Source organism: Lucilia cuprina, chromosome 6, assembly GCF_022045245.1.
Source record: "Lucilia cuprina isolate Lc7/37 chromosome 6, ASM2204524v1, whole genome shotgun sequence".
NCBI lineage: Eukaryota > Metazoa > Arthropoda > Insecta > Diptera > Calliphoridae > Lucilia > Lucilia cuprina.
Genome location: NC_060954.1, coordinates 60,422,551 through 60,441,000, shown reverse-complemented (window position 1 = coordinate 60,441,000; position 18,450 = coordinate 60,422,551). Strand labels below are relative to the sequence as shown.

The 18,450-nt window shown below is 31.8% G+C and overlaps 1 protein-coding gene across 7 annotated transcripts in view; it reads left to right on the top strand.

Moving 5' to 3' along the window:
• LOC111682101 (vascular endothelial zinc finger 1) overlaps positions 1-18,450 on the top strand; it is a 31,993-nt gene that overhangs the window by 3,514 nt on the left and 10,029 nt on the right. For 4 of the 7 annotated variants that reach the window (XM_046953940.1, XM_046953939.1, XM_046953938.1 and 1 more), the window contains exon 1: positions 16,376-16,495. The exons of 1 other annotated variant lie outside the window; for it this stretch is intronic. In XM_046953940.1, the coding sequence (XP_046809896.1) occupies positions 16,485-16,495 (11 nt within the window). In that variant the 5' untranslated portion in view covers positions 16,376-16,484. Of the gene's footprint in view, positions 1-1,851; positions 1,912-9,985; positions 11,331-16,375; positions 16,496-18,450 lie in introns of those variants that run through there. 2 more of the 7 variants (XM_046953936.1, XM_046953935.1) reach the window with 2 other exon arrangements.

Below are 18,450 nucleotides of genomic sequence, written 5' to 3'. Positions count from 1 at the left end.
ACCTTTTATAGAAAGTGCTTTCGATTATTCCCGTGTATCCTGGTGTCCACATAATGAAAGAAGTCCTTATCACCGTTTTATTATTGCAAGTGATCGTGTGCAAATGGTTGCCTTATTTCCACATTCATTGCCGATTATTACCGAGTTGCCTGGAGTTTTTCGCTTAAAGAATACTCGGCTCTTTTTCAATTTTAGACCTATACTTATCTGTTTACATCGTCTTAATTGGTCCGATCGATATCAAACTTTATAACGATCGATCGATTTTATGTTTGGAATCCACAAATACTCCAGGAGGGTCTCTATGGAGTCTCAAAGATTGCTACTTTTGACAGGTTTTTGTTTTAAATCCGATTTTAAAGATTTTTATATATTCTAAAAGTGATCGACTTTATTTCGGAAAAATTCTATATTCTGAGCTACTGATCAGTTTTAATGTGTAAGTCCATCATTTAAGTAGCCGTATGTCTACAACTAAAATCTTATCTAAGTTTTCTAAATTCCGAATAATGCAATTTGAAAAAAACTAGTCTTGATAAGGCCTCGATCGTCCCGACGTTTTTTTGGTTCATAAAATCTTAATTTTCAAATTCTGATTATCGGTATTTCAAGAAATGGTTTCTCAAACACAGGTTTGGTCTTATATAGATTAAACTAAATCGTAATTTTAAATGTCCTAGTATTTGTATAGACTCGATCCTATTGGCCTCTCTATTTTGTAGAACTCATAAGTATACAAAAGTAGAATCTCAATGTTGTTTTCAAAATCCCTTAATGTTGTTTTCAAAATCTCCCTAATGTTTAGTACCCATAGGCCTGCCATTCATGTTTTATGGGCTTTTTTGACTTTCTGGTTCACAAATATTTACCTATAGAGGGTAAAACCAAGCAAACCAATAAGAACAACAAGAGCAGCAACAATTCCATAGTAAATTGCTGTGTATAGGTTGTTGTTGTTTTTAGATTGTTGTAGTTATGTTGTTGATACTACTACTATGCTGGCAATGTTGGAGTCTGCTGTTGCTGTTGATTTTGATTTGGCGCTAGTGTATGTGTCAATGTGTGGTTTCTAACCCACCATACAAAAACGTATTCGTAGTCGCCATCGTCATTGTCGTAAATGTTGTCGTAGTCTTCGTCATCATCGTCGTCGTCGTGTTGTACCCTAAAAAATATATTAGAGATTTTATTTGCTTCAACACCATTGACAATCAGTGTGTTTTTGTTTTGCGACCATTGCGGATGCGGAATTTAGTGTTTAACTCTTTTTTTACATATTCCTCTGCTTTGTTTTCGTAACGTTTTTATTAAATTCTACGTTTATGTGCATATGGGAGTGTGTGTGTGTGTTTTTTTTTTCTTCTTAAAATTTGTTTTGTTTTTGTAACTATTGAGTTGTATTTGCGTTACAAAATAAATCCAACAACAATTGAAAAAAAATTCTCGTGCGTTTGTAACTGATTTTCGTACGCTGGTACTTTTAGTGCGTTCGTAGGCCTGCTAAACAACGCGTCTTGGAGCGCTTTTTTTTGTCGTACTTTGTTCATTTAGACTTTAATAATTGTCATTTTTAACAATACCGCCTTAAGAAATTAATGTGTAAAAATAAAACTACAAAAAGAAAATTAAGAAAAAAATATAAAAAAAAAACAAAAAAGTACCAAACTAAACGTCCAAGTTCTAAAATAGAAAATAAAACGTGTCGTAATAAGGAAAATTTTTAAAAGCAACAATTTATTACAAAATCTTGCTCAGCAGTTTCCTGGAAAAAATTATTACAAAACTACAACAAAAAAAAAAAACAAACTTACAAAACCCCTTTTTTTAAAATTAAGGGTTTTAAGGTTGATCGATTTTTATAAAGATTTCAAAACTGCAAACAAAATTTAAACAAAAAAAAAATAAATAAACGTGAGTGTAAATTTTAATTGTTTTGATTTTATTCTAAGATTTCTTTTATATTTTTATTTGTTTTATTTTGTTCTTGTTGTTGTAAATCTAAGCAAATGACCTAATTAATTTTATTTAATTTTTTGTTATTTTATTTTACAAATACATAAATCAAATACAATAATAAATGAGTGTTTAAGTGAGAGTACATATGAATGTGAGAGTTGTGGTATATGTTGTTGTTATTGCTAATTCTAAATATTTTAGATTTTTTTGTAAAATAAAACAGATTGTGAATGAAAAAACAATCAAATTAATAAATCTACCTGCAGTGACACATATTTACAAAATTCAAAAACAACAACAAAGAAATTTATAAAAAAATAAATGCAAGAAAATTTTGAAAAAAAACAACAACAACAATAACTATAAATTTTAAGTGGGAATAATTTATCACCAACATGGATAGAGAGAGATAGCGAAAGAGAGAGCTTTACAAGTTGTGATGCAATTTTGTTTTAACATCTCCACTGCAACTAGAGATGCCAAATATTTGAGTCTATAAGACAAGGGATTCTAGTTTTTAGGCTATTGGGTTAAAAGGGATTTATTACATTATCATCTAAATAACTACATATTTGTTTAAAACAATTGTGGTTAAAAATTTTCCAAAAATAGTTTAAATTTAAAAGGAAACTTGAAAAACTTTTGAAAGCAACAATTGACTCATAAGTGTTTGAATGAAGTTTATTTTTTCGTGGAATTGCAATAATCTAATACACAAGAACTACATGGCACAGTGGGTCAAACACTAATAGCTTTTAAATTTTACATGTTTATAGAGTTTAAAGTTTAAAAAGTGCAGCACAGTTTTACACCCTACACCACTAAACAGAGAAAAGAAATGTATTAATTTAGTGTAAGAAAACTTGCTAAAAAGGTCAAAGGGAATAACCGCTATTCCTTAAAATCCCAAAAGTGGTGTTTTTTTAATTTTCTGACATAAGGCCCTAAATAATACTTTTGCTGTAAACAGCCAACCCATCCCTGTTATCAAAACTTCTTACCGTTTTCAGATTCCATCTTTGGGATTTAAAAGAAATGGGTCACAAAGTTAAAATTTGTTAAAAGTAGCTCAAATTTGAAAAGTCGTAAGAGGGACATATTTAAAAAATAGGACATTTATTCTATACAAAAATGTTTTGTTCGAAGTTGAGGCAACTTTTTGGATGAAAAAAATTGATCATTTTGTGATAAACATAATAATATTGATCTGAATTATTGTATATTAATAATATTGAAGTTGTCTAAGTACCCTACAAAATTTGAGACTACTCCGCATACGTGTGTAAAGAGTACTACTCAAAGAAGTAGGACAGGTCCAAAACTTATCGAAATAAATGGAAGAAATATACTCTACGTAATGCATTCATGCATTATATCGGAGTAATCCCAAAACTACTACCTTGTAGTTTAAATTATGAGATTACATGATCAGCAACATGGTTCCATGTATGCAGTCTATGGACCATGTTGTTAACAAAAATCATTATCTACTCTAATTATGATTAGAGGGAAGTAGTTTTTGGTTTACTTAAACGGATCATGTACTTTAATAATTTTAGCAGAATAACCCAAACCCTTCGGAATCCAATCAAACAAAAACTTACCCCTATGTTGAAATTATAATTGCCAAACTACTCTTTTGCTAAAATGACATTATAAACATGAACCATAGCCTCCACTACATGGGACTACCAACTCAGTTTGAGATTATTTAAATGGATCATTTACTTCAATAATCTTTGTATAAAAAATATACATTTTGCCTCACTGTGCAGTACATTCTAGACTATTTTCTTTTCTTAGAAAATCCTAAATAGGAGTTGAAATACATTTTTTTTTGAAAACCAGAACTAAATATCTTCGAGATCAAATTCTTAAGTTCATTTTATCACAAGCGGAAAATGGGAAATATTCCTCCAAAATCAAAATATAAAAATGAGAAAAACTCTTGAGCTGGTTCCGCTGCTGTTCTATCAGTTATACTTTCGATAATTTTAATTTTTAAAAACTTTGATATAAATAGAATAATAATATAGAAAAGTACTTTAAAAGAAAGATATTTCGGAGACCTTACGATTAATAGACAAAACATCTGGTATTTTTTCGGATTTTCCTCAATTATAGTCAGATCTTTACAGAATTTAATGACTTTTAGCAATTTATAATATTCTGTCAGAATTATTATATATAGTTGACACGGTTAATTATATACCGATATTTTAGAATTTGTTTAATTTTATTTGTCAGCAGTTTTCTGTAGGGGATCTTATACTAGGTCTAGATTAAAAAAAACGTCCGGTGTATGAATTAGTTTTAAGAATAATTTTGAGGATTCTAAACTTCTTAATTCGTCATAAAATGTACATTCAAGTTTCCACTACTTTGATAGGAAATAAATGGGATTGCAGATTTTCATTCTTTATCGACCTAACGCCTCTAGTATTGCTTTAAGGTTTTCACAAAAAAAGTTTTGTATTAATATAGAAGAGACTAGATGTTTTCATATGTTTCGCCTTAATGCATTCAGTTTTTCAGAAAAAAAAATAACTTTAAAGTTTTCACTCTTTTTATTTCTGTAACATTTTAATACGATTTTTGGGCCTTGACCTGTCAGGGGGGGTAGGGGGGTCTCGTTGTGATCAGCGCGGATCCAGTGTGGGAAAGAAGGAGAAATTTTAGCAAAATTTAAAATAATTTTTTTCATACAAAATATAAAAATGAGAAAAAATTAAAAAAAGAAAATATGTAAAAAACAAACATCCCCCTCACCACAAACGCTTGAGCAGGATTCGCACCTGGTTGAAATAATGGACCGATATGAACAATTTTGAATACCAAAAAATGAGAATAATTGTAGAAATGTTGAGCCCTCAAGCTTAATAAAGCGTTTCAAACAATATTGTGATGTGTAGGAACCCTATTGGCCAGAAATATCATTGAGACCCTTCAGGCACTGTACTGAATATAACACTATTTTTGGAGAAAGAATTTAAGTACCGATTTCTTCACTTTATAAAATCTTTAAGAAATCTTCGGTTATATTAAATAATCGGATTTCCACTTGCCACCTAATTCTAACTTCTGAAACATTTTATCAGATCTCCCCAAATTCAAACACTCGCACACACACCAATACTTGCTAGTTTTTTTGTTGTTGTTGTTGTTGTCTTGTTGTTCTGCTTCCAATTGCGAAATCTTGGCTTTATAAAAATAAAAACCAACCAACTACCAAAGACTAGTATAAATTAAACTGGGTTATTTTATAAGCTTACTTACCTTGTGGGCCGTTTGTTGTTCATTGGTACTCGAAATGTAATAAAAAAAATATATAAGAAAAAAATTACAAAAAAATACATTTTTGTTGAAACACACACAATGAAACCGAAACAGAAAGCTTTTGAATGATTTCATTTGCTGCAGGTGGCTGTTGTTGTCTGCATGGTTGGCTAAATAACTAACTAAATGACAGAGTGACTGACTGACTAACTGACTGAGTGACTTACTACTAACTTATGCCTGTCTAATAGTTTGCCAGTAAGTTCGTAGTTTCATTCTACTTTTAGTGATTTCATAGTTTTCTATGGTTTTTTTTAGTTGTTTTTCATTTTTCTAGCTTTTCTTAAGATACGTTCTCGTGTTTTGTTTTTCCAAAGTTTCGTATATTTATCTAAAAGAAGAAAAATCAAAAGAAATAAAAAAATTTACACTAAAATAAGAAAACCAAGTTGTTTTAAGTCTAACACAATAAGTGTTAGACTTAATGTGTTTGTTTCTCTGTTCCTCTAAGTTGGGGGAGAGAAAGAGGTCTTTTACATATAAAAAAAACTTAAATTGTGACACCAAAAACTACTAATAAGGAAGGTTACCCATAACCAACAATTGGAGTTATTGCAAGAAATATTTAACGGTTGCCAAACCTTTTGTTTGGCAACTTTTGTTGCTAAGTTGTTATTTGCTAAACGTTGATATATATTATAAATATTTTCCAAAAGGTTGCAGACTGCTTCTAAGCATTTCTAGTGGCAACTTAAATTTAGACTTTATGTTGCTGCAATAGGTTTTAAGAACAAAGTTGTGCAATGTGGCAACTTAATTTTAGAGTTTATGTTGCTGCAATAGGCTTTAAGAACAATGTTGTGCAATGATATTTTACGAATAATGATATTTTAAGAACAAAGTTGATGCATCATTTTTAAAGTAATAACGTTTTTGCAACATTACTTTATTTATGTAAACATGTTGCTGCAATATGTTTTTTTTAATTAATTAAAAGATGATTTTTTGTTATTCAAAAGATGAACTAGTCAACTGAGTGTAATTTAATCTATACACAAGTCTACAGACTAATTAGTTTTCTAGTCTATATACAAGCCTACTGACTGGTTTACGGAACTGTCTAATAACTAGTCTTTTGACAGGACTACAGATCCATTTATTGACTAGTCTTTTGACAGGTCTACAGATCCCTTTAATGACTAGTCTATCGACAGGTCTATTTCTATTGTCTAGTCTATAGAATAGTCAATGGCCTATTATTGACTAATGACTAGTCTTTTGGTTGGTTTTACAGATCCATCTATTGGCTTGTCTATTGTCAGATCTATTTCTATGGTCTAGTCTATAAACTAGTCAATGGTCTAGTGAATGGATTAGTCTATTGACTAGTTCATTAATTTCTTACGATTGATATATTGTCTGTTGATAACCATATGGACTAATCTTCTGTCTGGACTAATCCTTTATTCCCAATTGTAGTCATCAAACTGATATTTTATTTAGACTAGTACTAGTCAAAGAAGTAGTTACATCACTAGCCTAATAAGTATTATATTTACTATGCTGTTAACTAGGATATATATTGACTAGTCTATTGTCTAGTCTCTTGAGTACTCTAAAAAAACATTCTAGGTATTTATTAGTCTTTGAATGGATCTATTGACAAGGTTATTATCTAATTTATTGACCAGTTTATGGTGTAATCTTAGTCTATTGATTAAGGACTAGTATTTTTACTACTTTTTGGACTTGTCTATTGACTAATCGTCTATGGATTTGTTTAGGAACTATTCTAAAGACACGGACTAACATATAGGCTAACCTATTGACTGTTCTGTAGACTATTGACTTGTCCATAAACCAATCACTAAGCTGCCTATGAACTAGTCTAATAATGAACTAGTTCACTGAGTATTCCATAGACTTGTCTATAGTATTCTATGGACTAGTCTTTGGTCTAAGTATTGTATAGCGTATAGAGTAGTCTGTTGTATGTTCTGTAGACTATTGACTAGTCAGTCTATAGACCAATCCATTAAGCAGCCTATGGTCTAATCCATTAGTTAATCAATGAACTAGTCTACTTAGTATTCTATGGACTAGTCTATGGTCTAAGTATATGAGCTAGAGTGTGTTGATTAGCTTATTGTCTGATCTATTAGCTAGATTGTTGATTTATCTATCTATCAAAAGAATCTGTAAACTAAACATGTTGCTGCAACATATTAGCTATAAACACATTAAACATGTTGAGGCTAAAAGAAATTATACAAAATTTTCCAGATATTCTGTTAAGAATTCTTCCCTTTTCTAAGAACTGCAAAATACTAATTCTAATAACAAAAGTAAAGTGTAAGAAGAAAAATAACATTTGTAAACCTACAAACATTTAAATACAGGTTGCCATACTGCACGGAAAAGAACAGCAAACATGCAGCCAACCAAACTAAACCGAATCAAAACATTTGGCAATTATGATGAATAGCTACAACAACAACAGGCCACAAACACTAGAAGGGAAGCGACGTCAGTAAGAACACAAGAGAGAAGGAGACCTTATAGTAGCAATTGCAAAGAAGAAACAAACAAACAAAAAAATAGTAATAGTGTTTCCGTTGCACTTCCCACCATTCTATTAGATTTCACAACTAAACAGCCGCCTGCCTGCACGTCTGTCTGTGTGTCTATCTCTATAACTAACTATACGATGCAGATTTTGCACAATCCACTAGTAACAAACGTTAGCATACACTCTTGCACAACTCCCTCAGTGCAATGAAATGCAATGTCGAGCCGAACACTGAACCAAGATAATTAAAGACAAAAAAATTAAAACAACAATAAATATACACACTTCTGAATTTGTTTTGCATTCAACCGAACCAACCAACACATTTGTTAATTTGTTGCCGAGTGTCTGTACAACTCAACTGATCGGAAATTATTTTTTTATTGAAACGAAGCTCGTTGTTGAAAATGTTCTCATTGCAAAAGCAAAATTAGAAGAAACAAAAAACAACACATTATTTTATTGATCAATCATCTAAGTGTATTAGTTGTTGTTGTTGTTGGAGGTAAATTATTTTGAATACTTTAACAAATATGTTGCAATAGGCTGTCTCTGCCTCTGCTCATTGGAAAGCGTTGGCGTTGAGAAAAAAATATATAACATGATAAAAAAGCAAGGGAACAGAAATTTAAGAAAACAAAATTGAAAACTAAATTTATTTCAATGTTGAATCAGCATTCGTTGGGATGAATTTAATTCTATTTGATATTTTTAAGGGCGACATAATCGGTATCGTGTTAATGCATTAAGTTATAGTTCTATATATGAAAGGATCAAAATGTCATATTCCATTTAAAGAGCCGCTGACATTGTACCAAGGATCATCAGACATCAGCGAACATTATCCCCAAAAACGCCCAAAATATTCAGCAACATGTATGCGCATGTGAAGTCTAGCGATCCAGCTGAATCAGAATATTAAAGGCGCCATCTTTATGCTTTATATTCAGAAGTACTATAATGTTCTATTTACATTAAAAGCTGCTGACATCGGACCAGATGATCGCTGTAAAGAACATATGCAACCTAAAGAAAGCGTATGTGAGATCAGGTGATCGAAAAGGCCAAATAAGTTCGAATATAGAATATCCATTGTCCTAAGGTAATGCACAATTATAGAATATTCGAAGAGCTAAGGTAATGACTTGTATTCGGACCAAAAGATTACCGATGATCTGTAAAAAAACATTATTGATTTGCATTTAACCTGACAAGTCAAGATCAGTTGAATTCTTTTTAAAACATTTTGATTGGAGAGTTGTGCCTCAACCGTCCTTTCGTCTTTATCTAAACGGAAAGTTATGACTTCAATATGTTTTATAACAAGTGCAGTTCTTTTGGAGCGGACGCCATAAGTTGGCGGAAAGATGAAAAATAAAAAAGACTGATATTTTGCGTTCGCAAATACCAGCTCTTTAATGTACTTAGGGCGAGTTTCTTATTACTCAGTTAAACTAGGCTGAACTTTCTGTTAAATTGAATTCGGAACAAATTTAGGCAGACTTTAACTGATAATTGTGTTTTTCAGTTATGTGTTAGTGTTTAATAGTTGAAGCGAAAAGTCGACTTTTCGACTTTCTTCATTTAGTTTAAAGTCGACGTTTCGACTTTAAGTATTTTGTAAATAGTCGACTTTTCGACTTTTTCTATTTTCGACTTCTTTCGACCATTTTAGACTTGTCGACGATTTTCGACTTTTTTTGATTTTCAACAATTTTCGACTCTTGACTTTTCGACTTTTTCCGACTCATTGACAATTTTTGACTTTTTCCGACTATTTTCGACTTTTTCCGCCTTTTTCCGACTTCTCGGCTTTTTCGACTTTTTGACAATTTTTGACTTTTTTCGACTATTTTCAACTTTTTGCGACTCTTTTCGACTTTTTGACTTTTTCCGCCTTTTTTCGACTTTTCGACTTTTATTTGCAAAGTCGACTTTTCGATTTTTATTTCCAAAGTCGACTTTTCGTCTTTTTTCACAGACGATAGTCGAATTATCAAGTTTTTTGGAACAAAATAGTCGACTTCGACAAAAAGTCGATTGTTCGATTATTCGAAATTCGATTTATAAAACCCTATTATGTATTTAAGATCTGTTAATTTTGTTAGTATTGTCAACTTTTCAGTCAAAAACTTTAATAATGAACAGCTGTTTTTTGCATATACCACATTTGTAAAATGTAAAATTTTAGTAAAGATAAAAGAATTCGGAAAATTACTATTTAATTAAAATATTAAGTTTTTCTTCTTTCGAACTAAAACTAAAGCTACGTTCACACCTATCAAATGTTTGACAAAAATGACGTGACCCTTAAAAAATCAACATTTTGATTTCCTTAAAATATATATTTATTTGTACAAACATAATATATCTTTGACGACAACAGTTCAAAACGTCTTCATTATTTGTTTCGACAATATTTGCAATTATAAAAATCATGCAGAATCAAAAATAAATTTAACAAAATTAGTTGTTACGTCTTTTTCATCAAATGTTTGATAGGTCTGAACGTACATAGCTTAAGATAATCACCGACTAAACCAATTGTTAATTATTTGGGAAATCGATTCAGAATCAGATCAAATACTAATTTGGTTCCTTACTATATTCCACTTTGGGCTTAAACAATTTCAATATTTTCTTTCGTCAACTAGTTAGTTAAAACCTACTTTGCGAATAGCAACTAGTTCGCATCAGTTTCTAACCCCATAAAAACTAGTTCTATTCTAAAATGTCATTACAATTAAGGTCAAAAATAGAATATTTCTTAAGATTTTGTAATTTTTTACACAGCACCCTTCCTATGATTGCTAGTAACTACAATCGTTTCCCCAAAAAGAAACACGCTAATTTACAAACATAGAAATTTAGAAACGAAAGACGAAAAAAAACTGTAACACAAGATAGAAAATTATTGTAAAAACAAAAACACTAACAATATCTGGCACATAAAGAGCTTAATTTGGTAACGCTGCTTTTGGTGGCGTTCACTATTAATCAGTCATTTAGCTAGAGTGTTTAGCAGATAGAAAGAGAGCGCAGCATTGGCAGCATAAAACGTAGCAGCGCTAATGCGAGCCCACTCCAAACCTGTTGACCTAATTTCACTATGTCCGTTCCTAAAAAAACTAATGCGATGACGGTAATGTTCGTTCTCTTTTGTTTGCGGGTTGACGGTAAAAATGTTTAGACGTCGTTGTTGTCGTCGTCGATACGAGGTGTGTTTAATAAAAAGTGGTAAAAGAGAGCATAAGAAACAACAACAACAACAAATAGCAAAAAAAGAAACAAACCTACCACACTTTATTATATTTAGCAAACATACAACAACAATAATACATTTACAACAACAACAAAAAAACATACAAAAAGATAATCAAGCAAACTGGCAAGCAAACAGCTGCCGTCATGGCCATCGGCATTCCAGAGTCGGTTACACTTCCAAACGTCAAACAACTGAAGCTCGCAAAGCTTCAGTAAGCATTTTTTCGTGGATCTAAAATAATAATAAAACCGAAAATATTTAGTGGTATGAAGCAAATAATAATAAAAATAAAAACAAAATTCTACTATTAATAATATAAATGAAAATAAAAGAAAAATTAAACACAGAGAAAACAAAAAAAAAACGGAAGTGTGTCAATCTTAAAAGAATGTAAAATACAGGGAGAATAAAAAAACACAAAATTTTAAATTATAAAAAGCAATAGTGAAAAAAGACAAGAAGAATAAATAAATTGCATCGATTACATTGAATTGTCATAGTTTGACTTTATTCCGCTGTTGTGCGAGTGTTTGTGTTTAAATATTTGTTTGTGTTAGTGTTGTAATGGTTCCCATTCTATCTGGCTCGACATTTGTGTGTTTGCTTATTGTGTGTTGGTTGGACCTAACCTACCACATTTTCAAAAACTTCTCCCCCGTCCTAACATACACACTCATTCATACTCACACAGTTATAAACAAAATGAGCACAAAATAACACACACCAACAACAAATAACAACAGTCAGCGACAACGAAAAAAAAGTGACAGCAAAAATATTTGATGAAGAGAAAAATTAGGTCAACAAAATAAACCCCACCATACACCTGTCACCTCTCTAACGCCTTAATTGCTCCACCATCCATCCATCCGTTCGTACGTTCATCCAACCATTCGAGCACACCAACCAACACCATTGAAACACACATTCACACACACACACACATTAGTTTGTTTGCTACGCATATGGGGGACACAACAATAACAAAAGAGGAAAATTACGAAAAAAAAGAGTATTAACAGAAACTAGTGTATGGGAGCGTAAAATGAGAGTAAATTGCATACATGAAATTGTTATTGCACTTGATGTAAACAAAAAAAATACACAAAAAAAGAACAAAAAAAAAAACAAGAAAACAAAAAAACCTACATACGTTCAGTGACTGAATATGCATGCAAGTGCATTCATTAAATATGTACAAACATTCACAACAACACAACATCAATTCTGTTGTGTAAAGTGTGTGACAATGTGGGGGTGTCAAAGTGGGCAACATAGTGTTAGACAAAGTGGCAGAGATAAAGAGAGAAAGATAGAGCGAGGGAACATGTGTTAGTTTCAGGCTATTTGCAGATTTCTTTGTACGATTGCAAAGGGAACAAGTTCATAACATCCATTACATGTACATATAATTGTATGTATGCATGTTTGTAAAAAGAAACATAGATACAATTTGTATGTTTGCGTGTTCATGTGTGCTTTATTATAAACGTTTTATAAATACCAAAGTTTGACACCACATAGGGAGTACAAAAGTGTGTTACAATAACACAGAGTTACCTTGTTTTTTAAGTGTTTATTGCCTATTGGATTTATAACATAAGAAAATGTTAGAGTTTTGACAGATGGGAACTATAACCCTTCCATCATATGGTTTCCTTGTAAAAAGAAATCATGTCAATTTCGGATACTCTGCTCTGAAGTTTCTATATCGATCGATATAAGTAATTTTTGGACGAGGTGAGGTATGGACTATAATGCAGAGAAGGCAAAAATTCTTAATCACTATTTTCGAAAAAAGACTTTAACAGGTCTTTCATTTGCGTGGCCGAGGTTCATGTTTAACCGCGTATTCTGAACGTTGTTTGGCAAATGTTCGCTTCAAACGACTCAAAACGAATATGACCTTGCGTCCCGATTCCAAATGTTTATTATGGATGCAACACTTCTACATTCGGCAATGACGTTGATCCTGCTGTTGGGCAAAGCTTAATGGTCTCTTCGGTCTGTCATTGTCAGCAACGATGGCTTCATTTGCTATATTACCCCATGTCGTTGCTCCAATGCTGATCTTCAAAGGAATCAAATCAAATAAATATGATCGTCTGTTCCGTTTTTAACAATGTTGTTTTTTAAGTCGATTTCAATAGCTCATTGTGGTTCCATACCTTTAAGTCCCACCAAATACAGAGCATTACCTTGTCAACATTCACAACATTAGACAATAACGTTGATCGGGCTATTTGCAAACCTTTACGAACGATTTTTTGTTCTACAGGCTGTCGTAATAGATCTCGGAAGGGTATAAATATGGTTGTTGTAACAGCGACACATGTAAAGTCGATGTGGCTAGGTTGATAACCCTTGGTTGTTGTTCGTTCAACTCCGAGTCGTAGCTGTAGGAAGAGCCGATTGTCGTGGGAACGACATACATATATGGTCATATTAATTGCCTAATTACAAGATTTTTACAAGATTGAACATGATTTTATTCAAATGGCTGTTGCATTTGAGCTTTCCAAAACTGGTTTTCTAAATCTGTCTCATGACGGATGGCTTGATCGCTCTCTACATTAAAATTTAGTATGTGGTCTTATCATCACGAATCGCGAAGTCTTATTCTTAGACAAAGAAAAAAGTCTAAAAATGCTCATAATTCATAGAAGATGGAAAAGTTCCATCCGATTGTAAAAAGTTTTTTTGTATTATTAATCGTGCGATAACTCGATATAAATAATTAATGTGGTTTGATTTGCGTCAATTGATATTAATAATACAATAGATAATAATATATATGAAATATTTCATTGTGAAATTATATATTTTGGTTACAATATCTTTCAATCAATTACAAATATTAATAGTTTTATACCACAAAAGAAAATATTCCAAAATTCTTTAAAGAATATCATTATTAAAAAAGATCATCGTTTTCTAGAATATCCAACATTTGGCTAGATTTTAATTCCAAATTTAGGTTTTGAATACCGCAAATCGAAATAGGATGATTTTGGGAATTCAATCGGTCTACTTAATTAATAGTGTTAAGATTGACGGGACTATATATGGGGATCTCCATGTTTGGACCTAAAACGTTCTCTCGTAGTTTTAAAGATATAGAACTATTTCTCGGATAAATGAGAAATAGTTCTTTTTACACTTACTAAAGTTTGTCCTTTGTGTATAAATACTTCCTTTTATCCATAGAATCAACAGAGGCCATATATGTACGTTTTTCCAAATCCGCGAAACGCAACGAGCTCTCAAATGACTCTCTTGTATTCTCATTTTCACTCGTACATATGCTTACACGTGTATTAAAAATAAATAAAAGTCAGTCAGAGAACAACTATTTTACTCCCTGCCTTTCGCTGTTCAAAACGGAAGTGATGTTCTTACATCTCGAAAGATGGCTCATCATAGGAGTCTTTTATATTTATACATACTTCCACAATAAGTTGGCAACTCTAGTTTTGTAAACTTTACACTCTCGCGCTCTTTTTGTACAATGTAAAACTATGTATACGCTCTCTATTCACCACTAATGTTTATAAGTAAGTTAATAGGTGAATAGTAGTAGTGTAGTAGCAGTAGCAGTAGAAGTTCCATTATCACCACCAACAGCAACAACAACATAAAGTAGCAGCAACAACAATAACAACATTTAAGCCAACATAAACATAGAATGGAATATTAACAAACAATACCATTAAGTTTGGCCGCATTAAGCACACCGCTGACTTAAGTAATTTGCTCCCATTTTTGTTGTTGTTTTTTTTTCATTTTAAGTTTTCTACACTGACACAAAAAAAAAAACGGTTGTAATTGACTGACAGCCAGGCAGACACTCAGGCAGAGAAGGAGTGTGTGAAAAATTCTCTAAGAGAACATACAAATTTACTATCTAACTAACATACCAATTGACTGGCTGTCAGTCAGTCAGTCAGCCGGACAGACTTTGTGTCTGGTCGGTTGGCGGGTGTTGATAGTATTTGTGTTATAGCAAGTGTTGTTTCGCAATAAAATACAGAATGAGAAAAATGAAAATGTAAAGAAAAACAAGAAAAATTTCATTAAAAAAATAAAATCTGCAGCAGCAGCATGAAATCATTGTGGCATAACGTTGGCGTATCAGCTTAATAGTTCTTCTGTTTCCAATTTTATTATTGTTGCTCTGGCATTGATGTGTCAGTTGAGTTGCTGTGATGGTAGCAAGCGTAAGGGGGGAAGGTAATTCCTGTTCCACTTTCTATCTTTGGGAACACATAAACACAACACTCATGAACATGAAAGCAGTGTAACCAAAGTATGTCATACCCTGGAAAGTGGTTTCGTGTTGTTGCTTTTGTTTTTAGTGTTTTCTTCTTTTTTTATATAAAAAAAACATTTTGTTGCCTCCACCGTGTGTGTATTTTTGTAAATGTGTTTTTTTTTTGATGCTGGCAATGTTGCCAAATGTAGGGAAAGTTCATTTTTTTAGAGGGACTTGTCAGAAAAGTATTCTCTAGAGAAAAAGGGTTTGAGTTGTAAGCCTGTGTTATTAAGGATCATTTTTCACTTGCTGTTGCACTCGCTGTTGATGAAACAATCAGTCTTTGCGGATGCATTGGTAACGCGACAAGCAGTCAAAAACGGCTGTTTTCCCTAACAGATTCAATAAATGGACTTTATTGTCATAAAATGTCCAATTTGGAATTTGGATATTTTATCTGGATATTTTAGATGAATTCTTAAGAAAATTCTTCTGGCAACACAGATTGCTGCTATTGCGGCTGAAAAGTTAATATTGCGCTTTCAAGTTGTTGGCACATGTTGTTTGTGTGTGGCAAGCAAGCTGGCACATCTGCACATTGTTCACACTGGTTGGCTTATGTGACTTTGCTTTTGTTTTCGCAAAACGTTTCATCGTTTTATATTCAGTTGATGACATTATTATTGTTGGTCTGGTTGTTGTTGCCGTCGCTGGTGTTACAACAAATATTGTAACTAAGTATAAATTTATATATTTAGACGTTTGTGGGATGTGCGGTGGCCACAGCTAATCTTGTGGTATTTCCCATTTTATATTTTTAAATCTTTTTTTCATTTCTTCTGTTTTTGTTTTGTTTTCTTTTTTCCTTTATAAATATTGATGTAAAATTAGTTCTCGTCATTACTACGGTTGCTGTTGTTGCTAGTCTTTATAAACATATTTTTTGTGTTTTTTTTTTTTTTTTTTTGTAATTTTAATTTTTTTCTGTTTCTGTTGGCTGTTTGGCAATTATTTGTATCGTGTTGGGTTTTGCGTACGTACTCACGAAAAACAAAAGCAAAATCAGAAAAACAGGTCATGGTGAAATGACCGCTTAACATTGTTACCTAAAAAAAAAAAAAAAAACAAAACAAGAAAAATAAAAAAGAAAAAACAACAAAATTCACATGTATAGCATGTAAGTATGAATGTTGTATATTTGTCGTGCTGTTGTTGTTGTTATTATTGTTGCTTTTGCATGCCTTATGCGTTTGCCAATGTGTGCTGTGATGATTATTGAGGATTGATGATGGTGGTGTATTTTGTCTGAAGTGTTGAAAATTAGGATGAAAAGTGAAATTTTTGAAGAGGGTCAAATGGGTTGAATGGATTATGATGTTGTTGATGTTATTGATTTGTTACCATTCCCTTTGAATTTGTTTAAAATTGAGAGAACATACAATAATTTTAAAATGGGTGAGGGGATTCTGTTTATTTTTGGACATGTGCCAAAATTTTTGTGGGAAAACGGGGAAAGTGTTATAAAGAGTGATTTCAAAAGAACACCCCGAAATGTGGAGCAGCTGTGAGGTCGAAAATAATGGACTAATGTTGTAATGAATTTTGTTATAAAGACAATTTTTAACACAGAAAGTGTTATACACACAATTTTATAGAAATATGATTTCAAAAGAATACCTCGAAATGTGGAGATGTTATACGCAAAATTTACTTTAGAAAATCGTTTTATACCTACCCAAAATTATCTTTAGAAAATAGAGTTATAAACAAAATTTTCTATAGAAAATAGTGTTATTAACATATGTTCTATAGTCAAAACTGTTGTACACAAAATTTTCTAGAAATAAAAGTGTTACGCTAAAAAGTTTCTATAGAAAATAGTGATAAAACCAAAACTTTCAGTGAAAAAATGTGTTATACAAAATTGTTGTATAGAAATTGTGTTATAATCAAAATTTTCTTTAATAAAGTGTTGAGACATAAAATTTTCTATACACAAAAGTGTTATACACAATATAGATAGAAAATACTGATATGCATTAAACTTTTCTACAGAAAATAGTGTTATAATCAGAATTTACTATACAGGCGTGGCACCTCGCCCACTTGAAGTTTCCTATTGTCTATTGTTTCTTCCAGATATGGAGGAACACTCAGTGAAAATTTCAAGAAAATTCGTTTAGTAGTTTAGTCTAATATAAGGTACAAACAAATATACAAACATACATTGATTTTAATATATAGATAGCTCCTTATACCCGGCGTTGCACGGGTATTATTGGTGATAATAAAGTTGGCATACAGAATTCCCTTTTTTGCCCGTTTTTACCCCCTTTGGGTGAGCTTCCATAGACTAGACTATAGACTAGACTATAGACTAGACTATAGACTAGACTATAGACTAGACTATAGACTAGACTATAGACTAGGCTATAGACTAGACTATAGACTATACTGTAGAATAGACTATAGACTAGACTATAGACTAGACTATAGACTAGACTATAGACTAGACTATAGACTAGACTATAGACTAGACTATAGACTAGACTATAGACTAGACTATAGACTAGATTATAGACTAGACTATAGACTAGACTATAGACTAGACTATAGAATAGATTATAGACTAGACTATAGATTAGACTATAGACGCGACTATAGACTAGACTATAGACTAGACTATAGACTAGACTATAGACTAGACAATAGTCTAGACTATAGACTAGACAATAGTCTAGACTATAGACTATAGACTACACTATTTCCGATACCATAAAAAGGCGTAGTTGCTTTAGAACAAAAAAAATAGTCTCAAAGCACAAAAGTACTAATTTTTGCAGTTTTTCCCCCTTTTGTCCTATTTTTGTCTTCTTTTGGTCCAACTTTTGGTCCAACATATTTCTGAAGGAAATATGAATGGAGTGGTACTAGTAGTATGAGTGATATTATTACTATCAACTAACATCAAGTATACTTTTTGTATCTTTGAAAGTTCTATCAAATTGTATAAGGAAAACAATCAAACTACTAAATAAATAATTGTAAAATCAAATTTTAATCCAAAGAAAATCATTAAATTTATAGTTCGATTATTTTCAAATGATCGACGACTGTCATCTTAATGTTGTG